This window comes from Astatotilapia calliptera, chromosome 14 (assembly GCF_964374335.1).
Source record: "Astatotilapia calliptera chromosome 14, fAstCal68.1, whole genome shotgun sequence".
Lineage (NCBI taxonomy): Eukaryota > Metazoa > Chordata > Actinopteri > Cichliformes > Cichlidae > Astatotilapia > Astatotilapia calliptera.
In genome coordinates, this window is record NC_137435.1 from 15,915,362 (window position 1) to 15,943,325 (window position 27,964).

At 40.9% G+C, this 27,964-nt stretch overlaps 2 protein-coding genes across 6 annotated transcripts; both read left to right on the forward strand.

Annotated features, from left to right (window-relative positions):
- Window positions 1-47: 47 nt before the first annotated feature.
- On the forward strand, window positions 48-17,485 carry nmd3 (NMD3 ribosome export adaptor). Of its 2 annotated transcripts, none has more exons than XM_026192775.2 (16): window positions 48-126; window positions 1,454-1,537; window positions 4,863-4,997; window positions 5,161-5,257; window positions 5,725-5,805; window positions 6,311-6,439; window positions 7,189-7,279; window positions 9,878-9,956; window positions 10,379-10,475; window positions 10,973-11,090; window positions 13,553-13,698; window positions 14,104-14,216; window positions 14,313-14,385; window positions 14,553-14,659; window positions 16,692-16,762; window positions 16,970-17,485. In XM_026192775.2, the coding sequence occupies exons 2-16, from the start codon at window positions 1,494-1,496 to the stop codon at window positions 17,101-17,103; spliced, it is 1,515 nt and encodes a 504-aa protein (XP_026048560.1). In that variant the 5' UTR covers window positions 48-126; window positions 1,454-1,493; the 3' UTR covers window positions 17,104-17,485. The 2 variants fall into 2 exon arrangements, with proteins under 2 accessions (XP_026048560.1, XP_026048559.1); XM_026192774.2 differs by lacking the exon at window positions 48-126 and adding an exon at window positions 961-1,101.
- A 1,752-nt stretch (window positions 17,486-19,237) lies between these two features.
- sptssb (serine palmitoyltransferase, small subunit B) lies at window positions 19,238-21,176 on the forward strand. Of its 4 annotated transcripts, none has more exons than XM_026192391.2 (3): window positions 19,238-19,714; window positions 20,690-20,956; window positions 21,027-21,176. In XM_026192391.2, exons 1-2 carry the CDS (start codon window positions 19,581-19,583, stop codon window positions 20,931-20,933), a joined length of 378 nt encoding a protein of 125 aa, XP_026048176.1. In that variant the 5' UTR covers window positions 19,238-19,580; the 3' UTR covers window positions 20,934-20,956; window positions 21,027-21,176. The 4 variants fall into 4 exon arrangements, with proteins under 4 accessions (XP_026048176.1, XP_026048175.1, XP_080145056.1 ...); XM_080288930.1 differs by adding an exon at window positions 19,820-19,899 and having other exon boundaries at window positions 19,679-19,714; window positions 20,690-21,176; XM_026192390.2 differs by having other exon boundaries at window positions 20,690-21,176.
- The last annotated feature ends 6,788 nt before the right edge of the window (window positions 21,177-27,964 follow it).

Consider the following 27,964-nt stretch of genomic DNA (forward strand, 5'->3'; position numbering starts at 1 on the left):
TACTGCTCAATTATATATCAGCCATGCCTAAAATCTCACCAGGGGTTAAGCAAGACACCAAGAGAGAAACCGCACGGGAGATTTACGATAGAACTCGAAGGCGTCCAAGGACCAGTCATACCACAGGTGAGTCTGAAGACCTCCGTGAATCAATAATTTTAAACACATGCTAACACGCAGCATTTCATTATAAAATTAAATCAGATAAATAACCTTTCATTAGGCCCAGTGTGTTTGTGGCAAGGTAGAATTGTCATGTTATAGGACAAAAGGGGAGTTCCTGTATTAATGTCAGAAGTTCTTCTCAGCCCCCCCCCCCCCCCCACCACCACCACTAAAAAACAAACAAACAAACAAACAAACAAACAAACCCAAACAAACTGAGAAAACTTGTAAAATTATTGTTTTTAGAACTATAATATCAGTCGCACCAGGAGGGAAATGTGAGATCAACACGTCCTCAGTTTAGCCCCTCTATTTGTTAACGTACAATAAAATGGCAAACGAATGAATCAAAAAAAAGATGTTAGCAGGAGTTTTGGTGGAAAGTTTAAATGACTCTGTTTTTACCATATTTACTAAAGAAAAACAAAGAGAAAGGGCACAAAAGTTAAAGTTTATCAACTGAGCTTTGATGTATTGTTATAAATATAAATAGCTTCGCTATGCTATGCATGCCTGTTTACCTACTAAATTAGATTTTCTAATTTTAATTCAGTCAGTTAAATGTTAAACTCCTCTTCACAACAATACATTAAAATGATCTTTAACTAATTGCCTAAAACGCTTCTGGTAATAATCTTATACTTTTACTTTACCTTTTAAGATATATGATTATATATACCACCATCAGCGTTTCAGATTATCTAATACAAGATTTAAATTGGAAAAACAAGTAATAATTTCTTATCTATTTGGTATTTAAGTGGCATTTTTATTTGATTTAAATTTTTATGAGGAAATGTATTCAGGCAAACAAAGACAGTCCCGGGGTCCTTGAGTCCTGCCTGACGCCATCGAGCCTCTCTCGGTCCTCTGTGGGTAAAACGTGGGGCTACCTCGTTTACTGTGTGCTGTTGATTTCTCATCAAAATAAGATCAGTAAGTTTTGTCAACACTCGGTCGCTTTAGCTGTAGTTACTGAATACTTTCAGTCGACTCTGTGTGTTTGTTTCTCCGCGAAAACTTTTGAGAATCACTCAGAAGAGTTAGCAGTTTAGCCTCCAGTGCTAACACACTGTATCAAGAGCATCAGCCAGGCTAGCAGTGCTAACTGTACTTAGGGCAGCTTTAGCGTTGTTTAGATATCTGTATCTCCGTTTCTAAATGAACGCTTGGAAACGAAATAAGCCTGTCTGGGTTAACGTTTATTAACCCTTTCTTTTCCCAGTCGCCTGTGTTGTGCTTCAGCGTTGACAGGGCCACTTTACATCTGTCATGTTTGTGTCCTCAGAGATAACTGGACCACCTGAGACCCACTCAGCTTGGCAAGGATGGAGTACATGCAGGCTCCTGCCTCAAGCAGCCAGGGGAACATGTAAGTGCAGCCCTTTAGCACTGTGTGAGTTTTAACAGCAAAGCTCGTTCTCCAGACTGTGGATAGCATCTCTGCCTCTAACTGGCGACCGTGGCTCAGGGGGTTGGGAATCGCATCTGTAACCGGAAGGTCGCCGGTTCGATCCCTGGGCTCTCTGTCTTGGTCGGGCTCTCTGTCTTGGTCGTTGTGTCCTTGGGCAAGACACTTTACCCTACTTGCCTACTGGTGTTGGCCAGAGGGGCCGATGGCAGCCTCGCTTCTGTCAGTCTGCCCCAGGGCAGCTGTGGCTACAACTGTAGCTTGCCTCCACCAGTGTATGAATGTGAGAGTGAATGAATAGTGGCATTGTAAAGCGCTTTGGGTGCCTTGAAAAGCGCTATATAAATCCAATCCATTATTAACTATAAAGCCTATATTTCCTTTAATGGTGGTATTAAACTACCAATAGGAGGCAAGGACACAGGATATATTGACCGATATTTGGCTTGCTATCTATCAGCAAGCAGAATAATCAACTACATAGCAGCAGCAGCCTGAGTCATAAAGTTTTCTGCTCGACCATGGTAACATTTCAATGTAAATATCTTTAAAAACTATTAAAGATAAAAGCTTGACATTTTCCTTGGCGTCCCATACCATAAAAGTGAACCAGAATCTGTGATTTGGGGATAAAGAAATATGCAATTCTTAAACAAAGTTATTTTCTCACTTATAATTTGAGTGCCATATGGAAACTACAGGATTTTGTTCTATTCAGGTTAGACATCTAATGATATTATTCTTTATGTAGTACAACTTGTAATATTTACTCAATCAGCAGGAAATGGAATGAAAAATTTTTTTTGTTTCTTTCAAGTGTCCATTACTCAAGTGGATTTGGCCCCCCATCATATGCAAAGTGTATACATTCAGGGTGGTTTGAAATGTTGGGCTTCCAGCATTTTTGAGCCCTCATAACATTGTAATGTTATAACATAAGTACAGTCGATAGACACATGAAAAATTTAGGGCTGGACACATGTAAGCTCTGTTTTAAAACTGCAAGCAAATCAACCAAAATATTTGTATATTATATTTGTATATATTTGTATATTTGTTTTAGTAATCAACTTTGAGCAGCAGTATAGTCATGGCTTCAATAGCAAAACTGCACCAGTGGTCATGTTTGTAATGTAACGTAATGGGAAGAAGCACTGGTACTCTGGATGTTTGATCTGCTTTGTTATAATTCACTGGAAAAAAGAATCAAAAAGTGCATTTTTGGTTAACTTTCAGGGGTAATATCACTACATGGCATAGGCGGCTGGTCAGTTGTAGCATAAGAAATTTCCTTTCTTTTCTTTTTTTCTTAAACCAACATTTTTAAATCAGGCTTATCGCTTATACATAATTTCTTCCGTTAGTTATTGTACCAAAAAAAAAAAAATAGATTCTGATGGAGTCATGTGGGGGACAATGATTGGGTTTTTTGTTTGTTTGTTTTTTCATTAAATCATCCATAAAGCACAACTGCAGTAAAATAAAATATACCATCTTTTCAGTGGGTGTGTTGCTGATTTGGACCAAAAGTTCCTAATTAAGAGCCCTGTTGACAAACTTGGTTCAAATCCTTTTCCACCGATCCAGTGCTATTAGCCAATCTCGAACCAGTTCTACATGTTTTAACCAAATAAAACTGGTTACCAGTGCCATAAAGCTGACACCAGTAGGACACCACAGAATTTCTGGTATCAGTAACTACCGTAATTGTCGGGCTATAAGCCGCTACTTTTTGCACCAGCTTTGAACCCTGCGGCTTTTAGTCAGGTGCGGCTTTTCTATGGATTGTCCAGGATTTTTATGATATCGTAAGACGATTTGTTTTGTTTGTTCCGCTGTTGTACGGCACTACGTTGCCTGGTGGAAGGGCATGTGATCAGACACACAGTATCGGGGATCAAGAGTGGTATGTTGATCACATGTCCATCCGCCAAGCAACATAGTGCCGTACAAGTAGCGCGAAAAACAAACTTCAAAGTAGCGCTACGCGTTCAGCGGGAGGCGTGGATGACGAGCGGCGATAAACTTGCGAAAAGCAAGTTATGCCCAACTCCACCGGTGGATTCTGACAGCGTGGAAAAGTGTGAAAACATCCACGCTCACCAACGGATTTCAAAGGGCTGGACTGCTGCATGGAGAGGAGGACACCGCCACGGCCCTTCAGAGGGTGTTCGACTCTGACACTGACAACGAGGATTTCTTTGGTTTTGAAAGTGACAACGAAGGAGAGAAGCTGAGAGTGGATGACGAAGCCACCCTGAGCCTGTTCGTTTCCGACACTGGAGAAGAGGAGTTTGGTGGTTTTAGTGCGCAGGAAGATGGTGGTGAATGACTGACTTTTCTTCTTGTTAAAGCCGTGTCACTTCATATACCTAAAAAGTTATGCAAATATGTACCCATAACTTGTTTTTCAAAATATTAATAAAAGGGGTGTGTCTCCAAACAGCCATCTCTTTCCTGACAATTCCCTTTGTGCATATTCTCTTACATATGATAAGTCAACCTTGAAACACCTGCGGCTTTTGGTCAGGTGCGGCTAATGTATGTACAAAACAGGATTTTCCCCTGATTTTTAGCTTGTGCGGCTAATATTCAGGTGCGCTTTGTAGTCCGGGAAATACGGTATGTGAGGGGTTACCAAAAGAAATTCCCTAATGATTAGCAGCCCACAGATTCTGATAACTATGTTATATCTTGTTCTCATGTAAATTACTTCTGCTCTTAAAGCTTCAGAACACTTGGATCTCAAACCTGTCAAAAAGTGGGAAAGTTTTCAGAAGATAGCATTTCTCTGCCCCGACACATCACTAGTGGAATACAGATCATGGAGCAGTCTTTGTTAAGACTTAAAATTGAAATAATTAATATTTTATTTATTAGTCAAATAATAGGCTTGATCTGAATACATGTCCCTAGGCGGTAAAGGGGCTGCAGCTGTCTTCAGTCCAATATAACAACTAGCAGTAGCTTTTGATTTTAAATTGATTATGGCGCACTGTAAGTGTAGTTTTGCCAGAACCACTGAGATGAATTATGTCATCAAGTAAAGTGAACGTCGTGACTGTTTATTTTCAGAAAATGCTCAGGTGATGAGAAAAATATGGGAAAAACGCGACAACATAAGCTGCGACCTGCTTTGTAAAATCTCCCATTGTATTGTACTGTACATGCTGTCTTTAGTGAAGAGGCTGAAACCTATTATATAAATATATATCATCAACAAAAGGGTCTGAAACAACCCATCATTTATATGTGTTTCATTGACTTTGGCGTCTCTCCCCTCCAGCCTCTGCTGTACCTGTGGTGTCCCCATTGCTCCTAACCCAGCCAACATGTGTGTGGCCTGCCTGCGCACTCAGGTCGACATCTCAGAGGGAATCCCCAAGCAAGTCACAGTGCATTTCTGCAAGCAGTGTGAACGGTGCGTTTCATGCATTTAATAACAAACACATAACAGTTGTATTTGTTTTGTACACTGCAGTGCACCCATTATATCACTGTTTCTCTTTAGAAGGCATTTACAGGTGAAATGTAGCAGTCAGAACGGTGTGTTTTTATTTAAATGCATTTCCTCTTTTACGCAGGTACTTGCAGCCTCCAGCGACCTGGGTACAGTGTGCTCTGGAGTCCAGGGAGCTGCTTGCTCTTTGCTTGAAAAAACTAAAGAGCTCCATGTCTAAAGTAAGCCTCTTTCTTACTCAGTGTCACTAAAGACGAATAGCATATTTCTACATAAGTGAAAAATTTCTAGAATAAATTAAATATAAGGGGGTGTCCAGTGCCAGTTTGTAACATTAGATTCACAAGCTGCTTGTTTCAGTCCTGCCTTTTTATTGAGCACATTTTCTTTTTGTTGTGTTTTTGGGTTGTGTGAGGAGAGGGACCATCTTAGACATATGCAAGCTAAGAATTCATATCCTTAAGTATATATTACATTTTTAATGACAGTAAAGTTTAATCAAAACCTTAATGCTGTCCTCTTAAAACCCTTCTAGTTTAATGTTCTGTGCAGGTACTCTGTGATACATTATTACATTACAGCATCCTTCCCATCTATCTCTTTTTTTATTATGATGTGCACCACGTTCACTATTGTACTTCTCAATACTCAGACAGTGCTCGCAGATCTAAAACATCTCTCTTCACAGGTGCGACTTATTGATGCTGGATTCCTGTGGACAGAGCCGCACTCCAAAAGGATTAAGATGAAACTGACCATCCAGAAAGAGGTTAGAAAACAGGGGGACGTTGCTACGTGTGGGAAAATTCTATTTGTAATTAACAATATGAGATGAGCAAGGTGCTTTTTGTCCAGAACGTTTAAAACAAAATCTTTTAATTTTTTTTATAATCTTAAGAATATTCATAGAAGTGGTGACAAGTTGTAGGACGTGCATCCACTACAAAGTGACCCTGAGGTTGTTTTATCAGAAGAACAAGCGATCTGTCTGTTCTTCAGAGAGTTAAGTGAGAGTAGCGAGCCTCGCCATTGGCTGTCATCGCATCTCCTTGACCTTTAGTGAGAACCTGAGCCTTGTGTTTTTTTTGTTTTGTGCAGTTGGAGGGTCTTTATAATTCTGCCAGCAGTTCTCCCTGTTCACATAAAAATTCAAGCATAACAATTCAAATATGCTCTCCCTGAACAGCTTGTTTAATGAATTTCAGCCACAAGTTTTTGTCATTGTTTCCCATGGAGTTGGAGCATATGGTGTGACTTGTTGTTGTCTTCTCCAGGTGATGAATGGCGCCATCCTACAACAGGTATTTGTGGTCGAGTTTGTCATCCAGTCCCAGATGTGTGACGACTGCCACCGTGTGGAGGCCAAAGACTTCTGGAAGGCCGTCGTTCAAGTTCGTCAGAAGGTGACCTGTGGTCTTACACTCTAATAAGTACAAACTATTTTCCCATTCTGGCTGTTTTCAAGCTTTTTAAAAGCACTTTTAAATAAACCATGAACCATTTTATCAGTTATTGAAGTGGATGGTGAATGGTTATATTTTAGCACATTTGTAAAATTGGTTGTCATAGTAAAGGGTTAAAAAGTAAAGCTTGTGGTCAAAGCTGAAAAATGTGTGCAAAGCCTCTTTTTCCACTAGCACTGACTCGACTTTAGACGTCAAATTTCATTCAGAAGAGTAATGTTTACTTTTTACGGTTTTTTTGGGTCATTGACTGTTTCTCTTAGCGCTGTTAGTGTATCATATAAACATACAAACATACCTCTCTGAGTCCTTGTTGGGAAATACAACTCAAGACACTCTGTACTGACGTACTGAACTTTACTGCTGCAGAGACAGTAGACTAGCAGTTCAGTGATTAATAGTTATGTTACTGTGAAGCTAAGCTATGTTATTATATAACTCAGCCACTTCATAATAAAAGCCAGTCACTGAAAAAGCTTTTGCTCTGTAGATGCATGACAGAAAAGGCTCAGCAGATCGTAGATGCATGAAATAAACAGCTTGCTCAGACGTGGAAAAAACCCAGCTGTATTGAATGCCATTAAGTTGAGTGTTCGCAGGCAAATGCAAAGCTACTTATCGAGGTTTGTGCTGTTTAAAGGGATGAGTATGAGTTTCTCTGTGATGAAGATTTCTCTTTTGTCCATCAGACTGTACACAAAAAGACTTTCTACTATTTGGAGCAACTGATCCTGAAGCATAAACTCCACCAGAATGCCCTCAACATTAAAGAAATACATGGTAGGTCAATGATATATGATTATGTGCACAACGCTGTGTACGCCAATAGAATTCTATAATAATGTTCCAGGTTCCTAAGAATGAGAGAGAAGCTGATAAACACAAACGATAAATGAATTTATCTTTCAAAATATTTATTTATCTTTTCATCATCTCTGTCTGCTCCTCTTCTTCATCTGCCACCTCCACCGCTGTTCTCTCCTCCCTCATCTCCACCTCATCCTCTTCCTCCTCAGCTGAAGCCGCGTCTCCAGAAGTCAGAGTTCTTACCTGAGAGAATGTGCATTAAAAATGCTGCTTTATTCCCAGTTTATATTGTCAGCAGATTAAATGTGCAGACCTCCCATTTCTAACAATAAGCAGTGTTGGGGAGTAACGGAATACATGTACCGCCGTTACGTATTTAGAATACAAAATATGAGTAACTGTATTCCATTACAGTTACCGTTTAAAAAGGTGGTATTCAGAATACAGTTACTTTGTTGAAATAAATGGATTACACTGCGGTACTTTCCTGTTTCATTTTGTCGCGGGTCAGGACTGTTTGGGTTTTGTTTGACAGCTACGTTCTGTTGTTCCAGGCGGCAGCGTTACGGTTGCCATGGTTACAGGGCGACGCTCTCTCTCTCTCTTTCTGCGACTGTGTGTTTCCTGGGTGAGAGAGCGCCTTTTCGTTGTTGTTGTTGTGCTAAGCTAACAGGCAGAATGCTACAAGCATAGCTCTAAAGAATGTAGCATCATGGGCAGTGTAGTCCGTGTTGCAGGGAGAATGGACTGCCATACACGTTATGTGTCTGTGAGCGCGAGGAGGGAGAAAAAGGAGAGTGGAAAGGTACGAGTTGTCGTCGAGGAAAAACGGGAGCTGGAAGCATGTAAATATAATAATAACCACTGCAGCCAAGAAGAGTGCCTGACGAGCCCAGTTGTAAGTAAGCTATTAAGACTCGACTGTACACCGTGTTCGTGTTTTCCTCCGAAAACAATAAGTTCCGTTGGAGCAGTCTTTCAACTCCTCTCTCTGTCTGTCGCAAGAAAAGTTGACCCACACAACAAAGTAAAGCTATTTTTCGGCTACAAGCCGACAGGGACCCCGCCGTATTAGTCAGAGGTCCCTTTACTACAGTTCGGAGTCGCGGACGTTCAGTAATAGTAATAAATCACACAGCAATAGTACATTCACGTTGTTGTAAAAAGCACGATAATATATTAAGTAATCCAAAGTATTCAGAATACGTTACTGTCATTGAGTAACGTAACGGAATACGTTACAGAATACATTTTGGGGCATGTATTCTGTATTCTGTAACGGAATACATTTTAAAAGTAACCTTCCCAACACTGACAATAAGCTGGCTGTAACTGCAGCAGCTGGTTAAAAGATAATGTTATGGACGCTAACCTTAGGTTTGAGTGTCCTAAAAATCTCACTTTCCCTATGATAAACAGTTGATTTATATTCTTGCATCTTATGAAAGTTTATACTCCAATTGCCTGAGTCTGACGGCATTAGATCTACTTCAGTAACAGCGGCTAACACCAACAAAAACGGCTGCTCTTACTCACAGAAATGTTCGGGATAGCCGCAGCATAAGTCAGCGTCACTGTCATCAGTCAGAAATGAGCTTCGCTGGCTCGGTCAACTCGTATCAGACTCCTTCGACGACGTTCTACAGCGTCCTCAAGAGTACATAGACACGGACGCTTCACATCAGGCATGTTGACAGCTGACATAAACAGTGGACTGAGAGTCTAGATTTACTACTGATGAATGAGGGGAAAAAACTGAAAATATTACAAATATTTAATTGACACTTGTTTCTTTTTAATGTGCACATATTGTTTAAATATATTAAAGTGTTGTGTGTGCAATAATGTGTTTATACACAGGCAGTAGTGGAAACCTGCCAGCCTGCCGCGGCTGGTATGGGGTGCCGAGGGTTAAAGGGGAAATGCCTCGTCTCTGCTGTGGGGACTTTTACCCAAATTACACTGCAAAGTGGGAAACTTGCCCTAGTTGTCACCAGCGGAACTAATGTGGGTTAGAGCGAAGGAGAGCATAATGATGTGTCGAGTGTTAATTACCTCTTCCCGTACCAGACAACCAGTCATGCATGCATATCACTGGCACCAATAACTCCATGCAGCTGTCCTCGCGTGGGCCTCTCAGGGGCACACGTTGTACATCTAATCAGTGCGCTCTAATCAGAGCGGGCGTTCCTTACCAGCTGCCTGCAGAGCAAGCTTGTTTCTTACCCTACTTATGGATGCTAAGTGCTACTTCATACATACTTATATGCACAGAGGCTCACATGCTGTGCATTGAGTGACATCGCAGCAGCAGTCCTCTGTATTCTTGGATGGGACTGTTAAGCAGAGTTTTGGCCCGATGGGGTTGTTTAAATCATCTCCATGTCTCGGCAGGACTTGAAAGCTTTAAGAAGGTTACATGTGGCTGCCATATTTTTCTTTCCTCTTCATCTGCTCTGTGGTATGTGCCGTTTTCATGCATATGTTCTTTGGCGTGGGGATGACCTGCGAAGCACGCCTGTGATAAATATATCTGTGAAGTGTATTTGATGGTATTGCTTTTTCTCGCAGAGGGCATTGATTTCTACTACGGCTCCAAGCAGCACGCTCAGAAGATGGTGGACTTCTTGCAGTGCACCGTGCCCTGCAGGTAAACATTGCTTGCCTTTGAAAACACACAGCACGACCTTCACAGCGTTCAGTGATGGCGTCTGTCAGGGTTCAGTTTGTATGTGGAAGTGGAGATGATTAGCTAGCAGGTGTTAGCGAAATCTAGCCTGTCGGTAATACATCTGAATCGGAAGAGAATGTAACCCCTTAAAAAGAAAGGGAATATATTAAAGTTTTTAATTAATTTGAAACCGTGTGCAAGTGTTGTGTCTGCATGGCAGAAACTGTTTATATAATCATGATCTACACAGGATGTTTCCTTTCCATGTGTGCACAACATCTCAGTGCTTTTAGGCCCTTTTGTTGTACCATTTGTCCGACTGACACTTAACAAGCTTTCATGTGTTGGTGAATGTTTTAATATTACTAATAAAAATTAATACTTTCTTTTTAACTTTAAAGGTCAAAGGCATCTCAGCGCCTCATCTCTCACGACATCCACTCAAACACATACAACTACAAGAGCACCTTCTCCATGGAGATCGTACCGGTCTGCAAGGTATCCAGCAAACAGTTGCGTTTATATTTGGAACTCATTTTAGTTGAATCTAGGTTTTATCCCATGATTCATTGTTAGCAGTGAGACCCACCCGACTGTCCTCGTCACTCCTACGGCCTACACATTATACATATTTCTGTTAGTTTATAAAAAAGGTTGAATTTGTGTTTAACGGTGACAGGTTAGATTAAACTGGAAAGCAATGACATTAAGATGAAGGTGGGGATTAACTGATCCCTGTCAGGTGTCATTTTCAGTAGTTGATTAGCTGCCCAGTGCAGTTGAATGCTTTAATATCATGACATATACTGGGTTTGTTAACACCTCATATTTCAGTACTAGGGGCTCCATGGAGGGACACTTGTTTTCTTAAATGAAAATAAAATATTTTTTATTTTTATTTTTTGAGCAAACAAGCTGTTCAGCACATGTTCAAAGCCTTTTTACCCCACGTGACTTCAGTTTGACCCCCGGTTTTCTGGTTGTCTGGTTGCCAGGACAACGTCGTGTGCCTTTCACCTCGGCTGGCGCAGAGCCTGGGGAACATGGGTCAAGTCTGCGTGTGCATCCGTGTCACCAGCACCATCCATCTGATCGACCCCCGCACCCTGCAGAGTGAGTACGGAGGAGTTTTGACACGTTTAGCTGACAGCACGGCTCACGCTGTCTGCAGCTCACCTGGTTAGTTGTAGAAGCATTTCTCACGTATTTGTGTTGGCTTGCAGTCAGCAGAGATGTAGTTTAAGTCGGGGATAAGTGCAGCAAATAATTGTTGTCCTTTTAAAAAGAAAAAAAAAATTGTAATAAAACCTAACAGCAAGTAGCTTTTGAGCTCGAACCTGCTGGCCGGGCCGGCCTTTCTTGTGTGGAGTTTAGATGTTGTAGCTGTGTCTGTGTGGCTGCTTTTTGTGTGCTCTGGCCTCCTGTGACAGTCCTATAACACGCATAACACACGTGACTCTATCCACCCTGCTCATCTCCTTGAATTGGACAAACGGTGTATTTAACTTGTAATTTCATTTTTGTTATTATTATTATTTTTTGTTTGTTTAAAGTGCCCATGCCTATTTTGAATTCCTATGAATGATCTCATAGTAAACACAATTAGTAGTGGCCTTTTAGTGTTAAGCTGCAGATATTCAACAGAAAATTGTCCAGTAATTTATTTGTAATTAACAGTAGCAGTTTTGTGTTATGAGACGTTTAGCAGGACATTTTACGTTTACATTTTATAAACCGTTTGACAGCTGATGGCTCAAAAATAATGGACATTTTAATTAACAGTGGAATTCATTCACTAGATTTAAATGTCTTCTGATTTCTTTAAGTCTGTTACCAATGGTTATTAGCATTGTTGGAAAAGAAGCTGTTGATTTTAGCACTTAATACATTTGCTCAGAAACTGAAATTGTGTAATTACATAAGAAGCCGATCATCACAGTCGACTAGCTGAATGTTTAAATATTCATCTGAGTAGTTTCTCATTGTATGACTTTGTTAAACCAGTTGTTGCCTCTGTGCACTCGGTTTAGCCTCTTTCAGTATCTGCACTTTTAGAAACATTACCACAGGTTGCTTATTTTTCACTCTTGTATTGTTCATAACACCAGAAGTATTTCCTGCATTACAGAAAATCGCTGCTTGGTCGACACCCTTCTAAACCGCACTAGACTGACCCCAGTTTGGTGACCACATGTTCCACGCAGTCATTTTACTCGGCTGCTTCTCTCTTCTCCAGTCACAGCACGAGATTAGACGTGCTCCCAGAGAGCAAAACATATTTCAGATTGCATTATTTATTCTATCAAAGCCAAGTTATCTGATTTAGGGGGACTTATTACCAATACAAGCACGGAGACAATTAGTGATGGGTTGCTTCCTCTGCGTGTGGCGTAATCGCTCATTTTGTGAGAGGCTGGATGGTCCTCCACATCTTGAAGCAGCACACACGTTTTTAATTACTCTTCAAAGAGCAGGCTATATTTGGAGCAGAAAGTTTTTTAGCTGGTTGAAAAGCACAAACAGCCTCAAGGCTGTCGAGCAGATTCAGCGGCACAAGGCAATTAACTCATGTATCAGAAGTATCTGTTTCTGTTTTTCTGCTTGTACAGTTTGGTTGCAGTATAGACAGGAAGACAATCTTCCTGTCTAGTTTGTTTACAGTACGAACAGAAAGAAAAAGCACTTATGGATAAATCAGACTTGAAATATTTTTAATACTCTGCTTAGAAAAATGAAAGGAAGATTTAGAAAACACACGCTGAATATCTATACTGATATAGGCTGGGTAATTTGTTAGGATTGAAAGGCTCAACTTGCCACATCTTTTCACGGAAAAGAAATTAATCTACAGACAGTGGGCTGAATTCAAATACAGCCCAAAAATCAAAGTGAAAAGGACTAGTCCATTTTACTGAAATTTCATTACAGCAAATCCAAATGGTGCTCAGTAGTTTGTATGGCCTCCTTGTGCTTGATGATGGATGGTGTCCTTGGGGATCTCCTCCCACATTTGGACCAGGGCATCACTGAGCTCCTGGGCGGTCTCAGGTGCAACCTGTCAGAAGGACTGAAACATATGTCCCAGTGGTGTTCTGTTCGATTTATGTCAGGCGAGCATGGGGGGGGGGGCAGGCAGTGATATCAGTTCCTTGCATGAGCTGGTTTCAAACTGTCATCACATGTGGCCGGCCATTGTCGAGCACCAGGAGGTGCCCAGGAACCCTGCAGCAGGGTTTGACAGGTTCAAGGATTTCTTCCCAGTTTGGCAGTCAGGTTGCTGCTGCCTCACCTGTAGAGGTCTGTTCACCACTCGATGGATGTGTCGTGCCTCGGACCTACCTGTGTAACCTCTGTAGGGTCCAAATTTTTCTTTATATTGGGTCAAAATCCCAGAACTTTAACTGACTTGATGCTATACTCAGATTTAAAAGTGTTATTTTCATATTTTTTGAGTAGTGTATGTATTTTTTCCAGAAAAAAATATTTAAATATCCGGAAAGTTAAGTGTGTGGGGTTTTTTTTGTTTTTTGTTTTTTTTAATTAATTACTCTAAATAATCAAAAGTATCTTTCTAGTTGCCGAGGTGGACGGGAACACATACTGGCGAAACCCCTTCAACGGTCTCTTCAACCCAAGCCAGCTGGAGGAGTTCATAGTCATGGACACTGACATCATCAGAGACCAGAAGCTGGGTGCTGGAGCTGGCATGAGGTCCAACAAAGTAAGGGCGCGTGTGTGTTGGTGCAGAACAGATTGCATTATGGGGGAACATTGCTCTTCCCTTAGAAGTAAAATCAATAGCAAACCATTACATTATCCCTGAACCTGTATGTTGGATTCGAGCCAAATCGACACAAACAGTCAGGAGTGTTTCTTTTGAGGCGAGTGCGGTGTGTAGTTTCCCGTCGCTCTTTTGAGAGTGTGTGTGTGTGTGTGTGTGTGTGTGTGTGTGTGTGTGTGTGTGTGTGTGTGTGTGTGTGTGTGTGTGTGTGTGTGTGTGTGAGTGTTGCATTATTATTGATGCACCTGAGTGAGCAAACTTGGACGAAAGAACAGGAGTAATGTTGTTTGATTGCTTTAAACATTTTGGATTTTCCCTTCCCTCTTTGTGTTTGTGTGTATACAGCACACCCTGGCTGAGGTGTGGGTTCAGAAAACATCAGAGATGAATACCAGTCAGCAGTACCACTGCCGTACATTCCTGGGCCACCTTCTCAATATTGGAGACCTGGTGCTGGGGTACGTACGCAGAACAGTCGGATAACAATGAATAAATAAGAGTAATAATAAATAATGAAATAATGGTCAGTGGTTAATTTTCTTCTTATCTTGTAGGTTTGACTTTGCCAATTCCAACATCAATGATGAGTACCTTAATAAGATGAACCCTCACCATGTTCCTGATGTGGTAAGTGTCACCTGCACTCAGCGACACGATTTGTTGACTTGATTAACACTGACCTCTAGTGGCAAACTAAAACCCTGCATGGAGTTCTGAACGTTCATCCCTTCGTTAAATCGCATGGGAACAAAAATGCCGTGTGTTGTTGAATTTGAGCATTTGTACATTCAAAGGTGCTGATCAAGAAGAGCTACGACCGCAGCAGGAGGGTGAAGCGCAGGAACTGGAAACTGCAGGAGATGGCCAGAGACCGTGAAGGCATGGACACAGATGATGAGAGGTAAGACTGCTCAGCTCATTGAGATGAATGATGTATGGCTTACAAGCATTTACCTCTAAGCTGTCTTGGGAATGTTTTGTTTTTTTGTTTTTAGGCTAAGATTAAGGACTTAAAAGTTTAAAAAGCACTTTTGTTTGGGACTATGTTCAGATGTTTGTACAGTGGTTTGGTTTTTTTGGGGGTTTTTTGTATTCCTGTCGTCCTCCCTTCACTCCCAGCTGATTGTGGCTCCCCTCCCTGACCCTGGTTCTGCCACAGATTTTCCTTCCCACTGTCGCTTAGTGCTCCCACATAGGGGTCATCTAATTGTTGGAGTTTTCCTTCCATTATTGTAGGGTCAACCTGAAGTTGTATAGTTTTCACTTGAAAAAAAAAATCAGGTTTATTGGTGTGAATGATTTGTTTCAACCAGTATAGCGCTGTAGCTCACCGATGTGTGTTTTTGGACGACAGTGGAGGCGTAACAGATGAATGAGCTGCTTCAGACTCAGATACACAGAAAATACTTCTTAAAATGATTCATTATTAGTTTTAAGCTTTTCATACAATTTCTAAACATATTGACAGACACAGTTGCCAAGTGGAACTGCAGAGCTGTTAATATAGTTGAGGACACGCGCTTTACATAACTGTGGTTCCTCGTGCCTCCCCAAGAGTGACAGAGAGGGAGTGGATAAATATTTACAGTTTTTTTTGCTAACATGAATGTTCAATAAACATGTTAAATGTGTATATTTTCCCTTTTTTCTTGAGTCCGTTTGCTCACGCAAAATGAAATGTGAATGAAAATTAATCCACAGTAACCCTGTGACGAATCAGATTAAACATTTTAATTGTTTGACAAGCACTAATATATATTATATATTTTTGTATGCTTACCTATTAGTATATAGTTTCATTTTTTTTACGGTAAGTTGTATTTCACAGGAGAGATCCTGTGTTAAAAGATTGAAGAACACTCTTCAAATTCTCTTTGAATTTAAGCATTTAACATTCTTTGTTTATTCTGCATTTACTTCATTATATTCCATAAATGTCTGTTACAAGCTTAAATATAAAGTTGAAAAATGTAATTGCAACCAGGCTATTGATCAAGTAATTGTAATTAATCACGATTAATTACAGAAAAAAATTTTTAATCTTTTGACAGGACTAAATATTATGAATTAATAGTCAGGTGAATAAAAAAATATCTAATCAAAAAGTGGGGGTCGGGGGTGCTCCTCATGAAGTATTAAAAAATTAGCATAAATTTGAAACGCCTTGGAAATATCCCTTAAAAAAGAGCCGTCAGAGGGCACAACTCTCCCAGAGGTAAAAGGCTATGCTAAAACTTTTATCTTTTATGATGTCAAGTCACGCTGGCGTCTGCCTGTTATGGTCTCATTGTGACATCGAAGGGCGTTGTGTAGAAAACATAAAAAGTGTCTCTTACAGCTCGCTCCCTGTGATATGATGTATTACTCAATATGGTTTCTTGACATTTCTTTCCCCCCAAGGTCAACTTTACTTTGGAGCTAGCAATGAAGGTCAAATGCTTAGCCAACCTAGGTACTCGTGTCCTGGAAGGCCCAGTAAATTATTGTGAAGTTTTAGATGATCCATAAAAATTGTGCCTAATATAACGTTTTAAGCTGTTTTTTCAACTTTAACATTTTCTATGACCTCGACCCAATTTTTCACCAAAATTAAGTCGGCTTGAGCTATCAACGCACAAAATGTGAAAATTACATGTTAAAAACTGGTTGATAGACCGCTAACAATCAGAACTGATTACTTACTCCCTCCCTTTGAGGTGAGATTAAATAACCAAAGGGTCTTATTATCATTTTAAGATTAAAGCCGTTACTTCCAGCACGCACATCTCTGGTGTAGACCACATAGGAAAAACACTTCGATACCTGAAACGAGGACTCAAGGGAGTTAATAGTTGTTTAGTGTACTAAGAGCGCAGAGTGTCATGTGGTTTGTCTTTTGTTATCTGTAAAGTAACCAGACTGGTTTTGCTCTCAACTTACTTTTCTGTCTTCAGGCAATATCAGGACTTCCTGGAGGACCTGGAGGAAGATGAGGCACTGAGGAAGAACGTCAATATCTTCAGAGGTGAGCAGCTGATGACCGCAGCACAGACTTACTCCCGCAGCAGCATCACGAGAGAGATTTCAGAGCCTTTGTTTAGGTTTCTATTGTCAGGTTACGGCTCATTTACCGTCAACGGCTGCTTGAGGTTCTGATGGAAGTTGTGTCACACGTTCATTACAGATGATGCATGAGACACTTAATGAGCAGATGCTGATTTTTCAATTTCAGATGCGTCAAAGATCCCGGTGGAGAGCGACACTGATGATGACGGAGCACCACGCGTTTCCCTGGCGGAGATGCTGGAGGAGTTGAGTCTAACGGACGCCACAGGAGGAGAGGGTGCCGACATGATGACGGACTAACCAGTCGGCGTTCTGACATTGTGACTCCGACAGCCGATTTATCAAATAAAGGCCCGTTTACAATACAACGGTGCAATTGCACACCGGATTTAGAACTGTCTGCAAATTGGGGACCGTTTCAAACACGGACAGATGATATGTTGGTGCAAACAAATCCAGTGGTGTACTGGTTTATGATGGTTAAAACGTACCAACTGTGAGTCATAATGGCACTCAGTCATATGAAACATGATAATTTATCTCCATGGTCTCAGTGGATTTTATCCAAACTGGGTCTTCAGATCACATTTCCTGTCTTTATATGATCCTCTTTTTCATATCAGAATAATATGAAAATGAAGCAGTTACAGCTGCTTTATCGAAATAAATCCTTACCCACACATTTTCTGCTGGTTTAGAGGCTCATGTTGTGAAGTGCTTTGCTTTATTTATCCACCAGAGGGAGCTTTGTGCTAGGAAGATATGGGAAGTAACTCATTTAAAGGAGGCTGGCAGCAAGCTGAGCAAAGTCTGTTAATGGTGTAATTTGGCTACTGTGGGCAAAATGCAAATGCTGTCCAGCTGCAACACCTTCAGCCAGCGAGCGTACAGTCTCTGTGAGGCGAGCTGATTTAAAAACGAAAGTGTAAAAATGGGCATTCTTCCCCTCTCTGTTTGAAGCCTGTCGCACCAGCATGTGCTTTAAATGCAATACATTTAAGTCAGCACTTATTTGTGCCTTCACAGTTCATTCAAATCATGCTCTCAAGTCTATGCTTAACCCATTGTGCCACTAATGGCACATTTATGACAAGCTCCTAGCTCCAGCTTACTGAAAAGGTGCAAAAATGTAAAGATCCAAACAAATTTTGGATTCCACTGCACATTAAAGCCGACTCTTTTACCAGAAATGCTCCTCAGAACAATTTTTCTCACATGAACACTCAAATTTAAGGCTTTTGGACCAATAAAATTCAAGACTTTAACATTTTTGGATTATGTTGCTTGATATTCTGATAATATGCAGGATAATATAGCAATGTATTATGATAAATGTCAGGCTTGTGGGATTTCGAATGTAAATATATAAACACGGTGACAACATCCTAAATCAGTTGTTTAGAAGCAATAAATGAAGTAGAACAATAAAAACTTGGAATGTATTTAACAGGGGGGTTAATTAACTATTAAATCTGATTTCTTTTTTTGTATGTGAATGCATTAAAGCAAACCATACTGGAACTGTGGTTAAACATGCCACCATGTTTGCTGGAACAGTTCAGCCCGCCACTAGCCAGCTTTATGTAATATAAAACAGAGGAATGTGTGTATCACAGGGTGTGTTAGTTTCACATTTTGACTCAGGGAGGGGAGGGGGCAGCCCTTGTTTTTCACAAACCTGAGCAGGTTGTTAACGGTAATCAGATCTACTTGGGAAAACGAATGAAGCGAATCCCCCTTGCTCTTTCTCTCTCTTTTGTGTGTTGGCCTAATTCACCTGTAGTTTCCCTGTTTACAGACTACAAAGTCCCTAAAGGCTTAAGACTGTGGATGTCCGATTTGAATGATGATTTCCCCAGTGCTTGTCGCAGGCAGCAGCAGCAGTCGGTGGTTTCACTGCAGCTCCTTTACAAACATGTGTCCGGTGTGAAGAAGCGCCTTCGTGAGCTGTGCCTGACATTTGGGACCAGTATCCATCGTCCTGACGCTAACTGCGGGCTTGACGGTGCATCTATGCGTCACCGGTGCGCTACCCGTGTTTACACATCAATAATGCAGTATAAGAAGTGAGCTGGTCAGCAAAGCTCACAGTTAGGAGATAAGATTTCTCAGCTGTATGCGTGCTTACAGAAAGACACCCTGCTCTGTGTGTATATGAGAGAGAGAGTTTCTTCCACAGGCGTGTCTGAGCTCCCTTGGTTGTCCCACAGCTGTATGCAGGCTATGAATCCATAGACTGAAATGATCAAGTCCAGAAGGAGATGTGAGGACTCCTGATTTGTTTTCAAAACACTTTGGAGAATGTTTAAGGCTGCATTCCCAGACATCCCAGAAACACTCAGTGTGAGTTGCAAAATATAATTAAAGAGGCATTAGGTGTTGTAGCCTGTTATTACTTCATCTAGTATTATCACGGAGAAGGGGATGGAGAGGAGGAGGAGGCTGCTTTGGAAATGCTTTGTGAGCTGCATTCAGCTGAACGCGCTTCTTGCCGTTCTGTGTATGATATCTTGTCGCTTTAATAATTTGGTTTCCTCTAATGAAATGCAAACTACAGCATGCCGGAGTTGTGGTACACCAGTGTGGTCTCTGCTTGTTTTTCCGTTTTCCATCCTCCTCCTGCTGCTCCTGCTGCTGCTGCTGGTGCTTGATTGCTCGCTGCTGTCTACGTCAGAGGTGGCGCAGTGTCGGGCTGCAGCAGCATGGTGGGACAGAGGCGATGCGACACCGACTGAACAAAGTTTAAAGATGCCGCACAAAGCAGCAGCACACCACACATGGCTGGGATAGAGGTCCGGCCCTCTCCCCCGTGCCTCTTATGCAAGGACTGTTTTCTTTTTCTCTGCATAAACAAACACCGGCCTATGCATCGCATCTCTCGGACACTCCACCTGCGTGATCTGCGAGCCAGGTGAGTCGCGAGTCTAAGCACGGGTAGTGGGTGTGGTGTCATGTGTGTACCACATATAGGCTGGTGGTGAACTGGTGAAGCAGCTTTTTGGTTCACACAAAGCAGCGGAGCAGCAGCAGCGGCAGGGGGACTCCTCTGGTCTCATAATCGCAGTATAACGAAGGAATCTCACGTCGGCTGCCGAGGTGAGTGACGGCACAGGCTGAAGAGCTAATAAGCGCACACGCCTTCTAATATATAGTCCATACACATGTATTAAAATCTAAATTCAGTAATCATTGCTGTGGGTTGATAACTAACTCTAGTTTCACTTGTTTATGTCATTTGGGCACAATTTATAACTTTTGCGCAAATTCTTGCAGGTTTCTGGGTCAAACTTGGCATTTTAAGCAAGGCACCATCCTAACACTAATGAAAAAAAGAAAGGTAACTATCACAGGAAACTACCTCGTGGAGGCTTCAGGACAACAGTCCTATTAGACCCCTTTTTGTAACAAGGAAAGTTAATTTGATTGCACACGGCTGATGATAGCGGGTCTGTACTGGGAAGGAAACGTTGTTTTTCATATTCTAATAAATTGCACGACATTTAGAAGAGTGCACCTGTAACGCACCTGCTGGCCCCGCCCCCTACCTGTCTAGAAGGATCTATCACTGCCTGCCACCGCTTCAGCGTATATCATTTATCATATTTGATAAGACGTAGTCTGATAACATCACGGTCTTGGTTTTAAATCTAAAACGTTATTTTTGTCCATAAATTCAGCTCGTTGGTCTGTGATGCGGCTTCTACTTTATGCTTCTTATTATTTCATAATTGTCAAAGATAGATGCAGTAGATAAATGTAAAGTATAAAAAATGTGTAGCTGTGTAACAGTAAAAATTGCACAACCAATGTTATTTCCAGCTTATGAGTACTTACGACACTTTCTGTTGAGCCTTGTATTTTTTTTCTTCTACTACTACTTCTGCAGAATGAACTTCAAGAACTTGAGGGAGTACCTGGCTTGGTTATACTACCAATACCTGCTCATCACCGGCATCTATGTCCTGGAGCCGTGGGAAAAATCCATCTTCAACTCCATCCTCTTCTCTGCCATCGCCATGGTCGTCTACACCTCATACGTCTTTGTACCCATCCACGTGCGCCTGGCGCTGGAGTTTTTCTTAGGCATCTTTGGCGGCCAGCCGGAGAGCACCATGGCACTCATGACCTAAAAGAAACAAAACAAAACATGAAGGTAAAGAGACAGAAAATGTGTGGATGAGCATGAATCTGTCATCATATTTTCTTATAACTCACCTCCTTAGATCCTAGAGCACCTTGAGCCCTCCTTTTACAACAAGCTCGCCCTAAACCAGGCAATCAGCCACCTCTGCGAATCACGACTGAAAACATGAAGATCTTAATGGAACGATGTGGAAATCAGAGCCTTACTATCTTCTTTACATCCCAAACCCTCCAGCCTTACCCCATGGTATTAGACAGGCAGCAGAACAGTGCTTTCACACATGTCCTGTGAGATGTCTTATGATATGTTGTTTGTCCTTATTGATTTTTTGTTTGTTTTTGTTTTTTTGTTGTGTTTATCACCATATGTCCTGTGTGAGTGCATACCACATATGTGTTTTGCATGATAGGGTCATATATGGGCAGTCGATTTGCATGCTCATCTCACTATGAAATACTACTAGACTTGCTTCTTTTTTATTGCCTTTTAAGCTCCAGACTCACTATTTACAAAAAAGCAGACCGATCATTTTATAGCGTCTGAATCCAGTCTGTAAAATTTATGTCTGGCATTCTGAATTTACAGCTCACTACAGAGCAAGCTGTCACGTTTCAAGTGTTACACAGTGAGAGGCGACTACGTGAGTTCGAGATGATTTTAGACACAGCCCAAATTTCCTTCAGAGCCGTGGAAGGCATTATATGTCAGGCTCTGTGGGACTTAATGCAACAGGTAAACTAAACTTGCAATGCAACATCAGTGACGTTTCCTTTTTAAGTGTGTGTATGTTCGTTTATCTGATGTATCTGTGATGCCATGTTATCTCGTGCACTCACTCTGGGTGGTTAATCTGTAGTTTTGCATCAGAACCGCTATCACTGGGTTTTGTTTTTTTGTTTTGGTGTTTGTTTGTTTTTAGTTGCCTTTATGAGCTGCAATACTGACTGGCAGGGCACATTACACATTTCACGTAGATGTCATTTAGCTGATCTTAACAGAGAGGACTGATAAAAAGCCCAACCTATGCAATGAGTCTTAAAACGTTCGTGTTAAGACTCTGTTAAACAGATTTTCCCAGTCAGTGTGAGTAATATTAAGCCAAAATAACAGAAGAGATACGTGCCGAGCCCTGCTTTATCTCTAGTTTATTAACTGTTGGCATTTCTGGTAGGTGTACTCAGCTCTGAGCTTGAGCAAATATTGATACAACACACCTTTGTGTTGTAGGCTTGGCTTTGGTAATTACGTAACTCTACTTCACAAACCCCTGAAATCAAAAAAGAACTGTTTGATGTTTCATACAGAATGCAAAGATACTGTAGGCAAATTAACCCAAATGAAAAACAATGACATGGCTGACCAAAGTCTTCCTTATCTATAGTTGATCTATAGATAGAAAGTGAGTTTTAGTGTGTCTGGTAGCTGCGATGAGCATTGTGCGTTGGATCATTTTTAGCTATTTGTGCTTTGGGTGAGGGGCTCACTGGTTATAGTTCAAGCATAAGTAACAATGAGTTAATTTTATTTATATGGATTTATATATTTATATACACTGGTAAATGCTTGGCTGGTTACAATGTCAATTACCAAATGTTTGTGATTATTTATATCTGTGTTCTCCTGTGGCCATACTTTTGTTATTTGCTCTGTTTCTCTACCTTAAAGTGCTTTTTATATTGTTGTATCATTTCATTTCACTTTGGATAAACATTTGCTGAAGTCTCAGACGTTTCCAGCTCAGACAATGACGCGTTCTCTGAAAAATCTTCTTTTTTTTTTCCCACTGTGCACAAAATGAATGTTTTATTTATACATGATGGTGACACATCGCTCCAGTAATCAGAAAATAAAAATGCATCTGAAGATTCTTGGACAACTCTTCTCATTCTGTGTGGTTATTTATACATACTTATAGTTTTAAATGCAATTTAAATATTGTGGTCAGAAATTTATGTATATTCATCAGCATGATTATCACTGTAATTTTGGGCTCATAATGAATTCTTCGGACAGTTATCTTTCCGGAATAAAATGATTGTATAGCACACATACACATACAAGCTCAAATATACATATACTCACATATAAATCTTTTACTAAGTGGCGCTGAAGCTTCTATAATGTCTTTCAACTTGACAAAGCCGAGGCTTAATAACTTCTCCTTAGTGAAGGTAGGAAATTTTTAGGATGTTCAGAAATGCTCTAGGAACCACTTAGGCTCAAACCAGCGTTCACTAAAACCTGGAAAACCAGCATCTCTGTCCACAGTGAACTGAGTTTTACACCGCTGAGGACCGAGAGGGTGACAACCAAGAAAGAAACCCCTGCTCCAAAATGAAAACCATTTATTTTGTGTTTTATTTATTTATTCGTAAATATTTATTTATTTATATCTAAATGAATAAAACATCATAAAGTTCTATAGAACTTTGCAGCTGCCCACATGGAAAAGCCAGAAGCCATCTGAAGCAAACGTCGATGTTCCGACGGGACAGCTATTGAGCTATTTGTCCACAATGACTGGGTATGTTTGGAGGAGTAAAGAACTCTGTACCAGCTGTGAAGCATGGTGGTGGTAGCATCATGCTCTCGGATTGTTTTGCTGCCAGTGGTACTGGTACCATACTTGCCAACCTTGACACCTCAGAGTTAGGGAGACATTCAAAAAAAAAGGGGGGGGGGGGGGGGTTACATATACATAGACATATACAAAGATCTTGAATTTTACAGTGAGTTAAATGTCACAGTTATTGCTGTCCCTGAGCCGGGCTGTCCAAATTCAGAGGCTGCATCCATCTGAGGACCAGGCCTTTGGGCCGGGTCCTCCAAAAGCCGGGTAGGCAGCCAAACCGATTTACTCAGGAACAAATAAAACACTGAAAAAAGTAAAACTATAAAATTTTTAAGTTATCTAAGTGACTTATATATCATGTTTAACCTGAGTAGCGAAAGACCGTGGGGGTTTGAAAACGATGTGTTGGGAGTTCGCTGTTCTCGTCGGCTCAGATATTTTATGTTTACACAGCTACATTCTCACCTGAAAATATGCTAAAAGTTTATTTTGCGACCCAGAAAGAGTAATAAGACTGATATCGAAACTAAGTAGCTGCCACCATTGTTGGAAACTGGAATTGGCTGGGCAATGCTATGAATTCTGGGATATGGTTTTTCATTTTTGTTGTCCAGGTGGAAAATCAGGAGACATTCAGGAGAATGGTGGCTCCAGGAGATTTTCGGGAGGGGCACTGAAATTCGTGATTCTCCCGGAAAATCGGGAGGGTTTGCATGTATGACTGGTACGTTGCACAAAGTGATGGAACATGAAGAAGGAGGACTACCTCAAAGCTTCGCCTCAGAGCCACATGAAGATGTTTGAAACTTGGATGCAGTTGGGTGCTCCAAGAGGACAATAAGCCAAAACACATCAAAGAGCTCCACAGCACTCTCTTTTCATATATAATTCAAAATACCTTTTCTCATGCAATGGTGAAACGCCAACGTGTTTCAGCACACAAGCCTTCATCAGGGAGTGAAGCAGAAGGCAGGAACCAACTGAACAGTGAAAAACTCCACCAACCAATCAAAGACAAGAGAAGAAATAGACCACACTATCATATCAACCTCAGATAACATCCATCTTCAAAGGCAATTAAGTTTAAAGAAGAAAAGTTTATAAAAATAAAAGAAATAAAACTGATATAAGCGAGGATATCTAGTGAGCTGTACTTTAAAAATCCATAACTGATTTTATATAGTGCAGGCTAACATTGAGTTTCTGGAATGATCTTCCCAAATCACCATCCTCATCAAGTGTGAGTTTGTCCGTATGTATTTGAGCCTGTGTGTAGTAGAAAAAATACAAAATATATTCAAACTTGGACACGCATTTCTTGTTTTTAAAGGTCTTTAAAGATATACGCTGTACAATCAACAGTCGACCCTGTAAAAGTTCAAAGAAAACATTAAAGGCCACAAAAGTACCACAACATTTTTTTATGATGAGTCAGAATGAACTCCTGGCCACAACTGTATTTATTCACACAGCTTCACGTCAGTGGATCAGAGCAGTTACTTAGGAAAATTAAACAAGGAAAAGAAAAGCCTACAGGAAGAACATTTTGGACCCAACAGACTGTACCACATAAAACAAATTCAAACAATAACAGGCAAAGCCACCAAACTTGTTCTCTCTCTAAGGAGCAGGAATGAATGCCCTGGGCCATCCTTCAGATACTATATCCTGTGCATTCCTCCAAAGCTCTAGTAACATCAAGCCTGCCACATTCACCATATTTGGGGCATTCTTGTGGAAGAATGTGAGATGAATGGGGCTGAATACAAATATCACTGCACATTTCATCTGGAGAGCGGATGTAGGTTCTGGCAATTGTTTTGGTTATCAGTTAAGCAAGACCTCGAGAGTCTGCCAAGGTTTATGTGTTATAACCAAACACCTCCACCTTGTTCTGTTGTTTTTTTCCCCCAGGATGTTGGAACAAAATAGCTGCAACACCATCAGCTGTTAACCTACAAACCCAACTCAAAACCGTTTTCACCCTTTGTCCCCTGCCCTTGGTGCTTTCTTTTCTCTTCTCTCCTATGGAAAAATAAGGCCAAGCACTAAACACTGTTATGCCACCCTGTGAGGTAAGTTTAGCTTCTGCCTCGGGGTCTTTGGAGACGTGTCCTCTGTTTACACTACCCTTGTTAATTTGAGTCCCATGGAGGACAAGGTTAGTGGTTATCTCCATAATGACAAGGTGTAAACAAAGCTTTCTGTAGACTCAAGCTTTTTTTCTCAAAGCTCTCTGAAAGCTGATGTATTGTTTCCGTCGTGTGTGCACGTGGCCTGTGAGTGTGACATTCACTCACAGGCCACGTGAAAAATGAGAACTCCTAGCGACTGCTGAATGCAAAGACTGAGATGAGCATAAAAGTGAGAATAACACATGCATACATGCCAGTGCTGCCACCACCAACAGCACCAGCAGCAGCAGCAGCAGCAGCAGGTTTCAGTTAACAAGGAAACCCCAGAAAGTATTCAAATATCAATATTACTTCCAACATGTGATACCACCTTGTACACTGAGTCGCACATGCACCCATTGAGACAGCCTCCATTAGGTGCGTGCCATCACAACAAATGTCTCCAAGGATATAATCTAAGACAGCTCTTTGGTCACAGCCTGTGACAGACATTGATGAAATACACAAAATACACACAATGTACTGCTTTGCATGACCTTTGAATGACATCTGTTACACTTTATGTTAGTCAGAAAGAGAACATGCACATTTTTCCTCCAATAAAAATGCCTTTGTATTCATTAGGAACAGAAACATAGTAACAAGCTGCATACCTCGGCATATGTAACCTATGGGTTACTTTCCAGTGCAGCTATTTGAATAGACAATGCAAACAGTTGTATTTCATTTGTTTGTCTTCCTGTGCAAAAAATAAGGACTTCTCCTTAAAGGATGGCAAATTGTTCCTTCAGTTTGTTACCACATATTCTTTAATGTAGGTCGTAAAGGTAAACAAGAACTTTGGAACCGCTTGTTCGTTAGCAATTAAATTTATCGCACCATTATCATCCGCTTCATTCTGTAGCTTTAATTTTAATCATGTGAAATCATTCACAGTCGTCCTTGTCTGTAACCGTTTGTTTGTCAGTCAGCAAAATTCAAAAGCCACCAAGCTGAATTTCAGGAAACTTGGTGGAAAGGAATTGGGATCACTTTGAGAGTGCCCAACAGATCGAACTTTTTTCCGGTTAACTCTCGAAGACTAAGCCTTGTGATTTACTGTGAAAACATTTTATAAAGTCACTTGAGTCAACATGTGCCGCCTACTATCAAAGAGGAAACAAGACAATAACCTGCGGTTATAATGTATTTTAGTGACATTCACTGAGATTGTTTTGAGGGAATATTGTTTGCTCAGTTGGGTGTGTGTGTCTGGGTTTGTGTGTGTTGTCTCTACATTTATTGTTCTGTAGGGTTTTAGGTGGAGTCCTGGGTAAACATGCTCTGTGTAACTGGACCTTCTCTTGTAGCCTAATCATTCAGCTGTAATATCCAGGGCAGAAAAAAATAACGTGTTTTTTTGTTGATGTTGTTCATAAAAATTAATTTGCCCATAAAAACAAAATCCTGAAACACTGTTATTTACCTTGCCAGCTTCTACACTCTCACTCCTCTCTTTTCTTTTTTAAAGACCTCATTTTTAATTTAATTAGTTTTTTTTTTAAACACATTAGTGGTAAAATATTCATTCACAAAACAACATGCATGAATGAGATGAGCCAGATTACGACAAGCAAAAACATCGCCTATCACTCACAATAAAACCCGGTACAATGTGCTGGAACAAGCCCGATCCATGAAGGCCGACTGCCAACCCACTGGACCCGGATCTGCTGTCATGGTCTGGGTATCAGACCCTGTACTTAGGGTCAGACCACTTTCGGCTGCATGACAGACCTGCCAAACAGGACGGTGCTTTTAACGTTGTGGCTATAATTCGAGGACCTAAACTCGACATACAGGTGAAGTTAATATCTTGTTTAAACGAACACCCTTTAAACCTCTAGGCCTGTCGGTGCAATTTTACAAGCTTAGTGCTGTCATTTAAAGACCCTGGACAATTATTACATGTGCGTCATGGCACAGCTCTCAGCCCTGCATGTGGGCTATTAATCAGTTGATATGAACCTAGGAGTGGCTGCTGGCCTGATAGTAAAGAAACGAAACAAGAAAAGAACAGTCCAGCAAGGCGTTAAACTTTGGCCAAACTTCCAAATGGTCAAAGGGCTTACACTACAACTACTATTATGTTGTTCTAAGTTTGAAAGAAAACAGTAGTGTGTGCTCCTAATATCCTAATCGCTAGGGCATAATCTCACCTAAAATATTTATTTTGGATTTATGACACGCATGTGCGTGTTTGTGTTTGATAAGGTGCACTTTATGCCCCGTAAAGACAAAAGGAAAAGGACTGCCACCAAGTGGTCATAT

Bases quoted from the DNA above. Each gene is read 5' to 3' on its own strand.
- sptssb (XM_026192390.2), top strand. From the start codon at position 19,581: ATGGCTGGGATAGAGGTCCGGCCCTCTCCCCCGTGCCTCTTATGCAAG. The intron at 19,715-20,689 runs GTGAGTCGCGAG...CTACTTCTGCAG, and splicing joins CTGCGTGATCTGCGAGCCAG to AATGAACTTCAAGAACTTGA.
- nmd3 (XM_026192775.2), top strand. From the start codon at position 1,494: ATGGAGTACATGCAGGCTCCTGCCTCAAGCAGCCAGGGGAACAT. The intron at 10,476-10,972 runs GTATCCAGCAAA...TCTGGTTGCCAG, and splicing joins AGATCGTACCGGTCTGCAAG to GACAACGTCGTGTGCCTTTC. The intron at 14,217-14,312 runs GTACGTACGCAG...CTTATCTTGTAG, and splicing joins ATTGGAGACCTGGTGCTGGG to GTTTGACTTTGCCAATTCCA.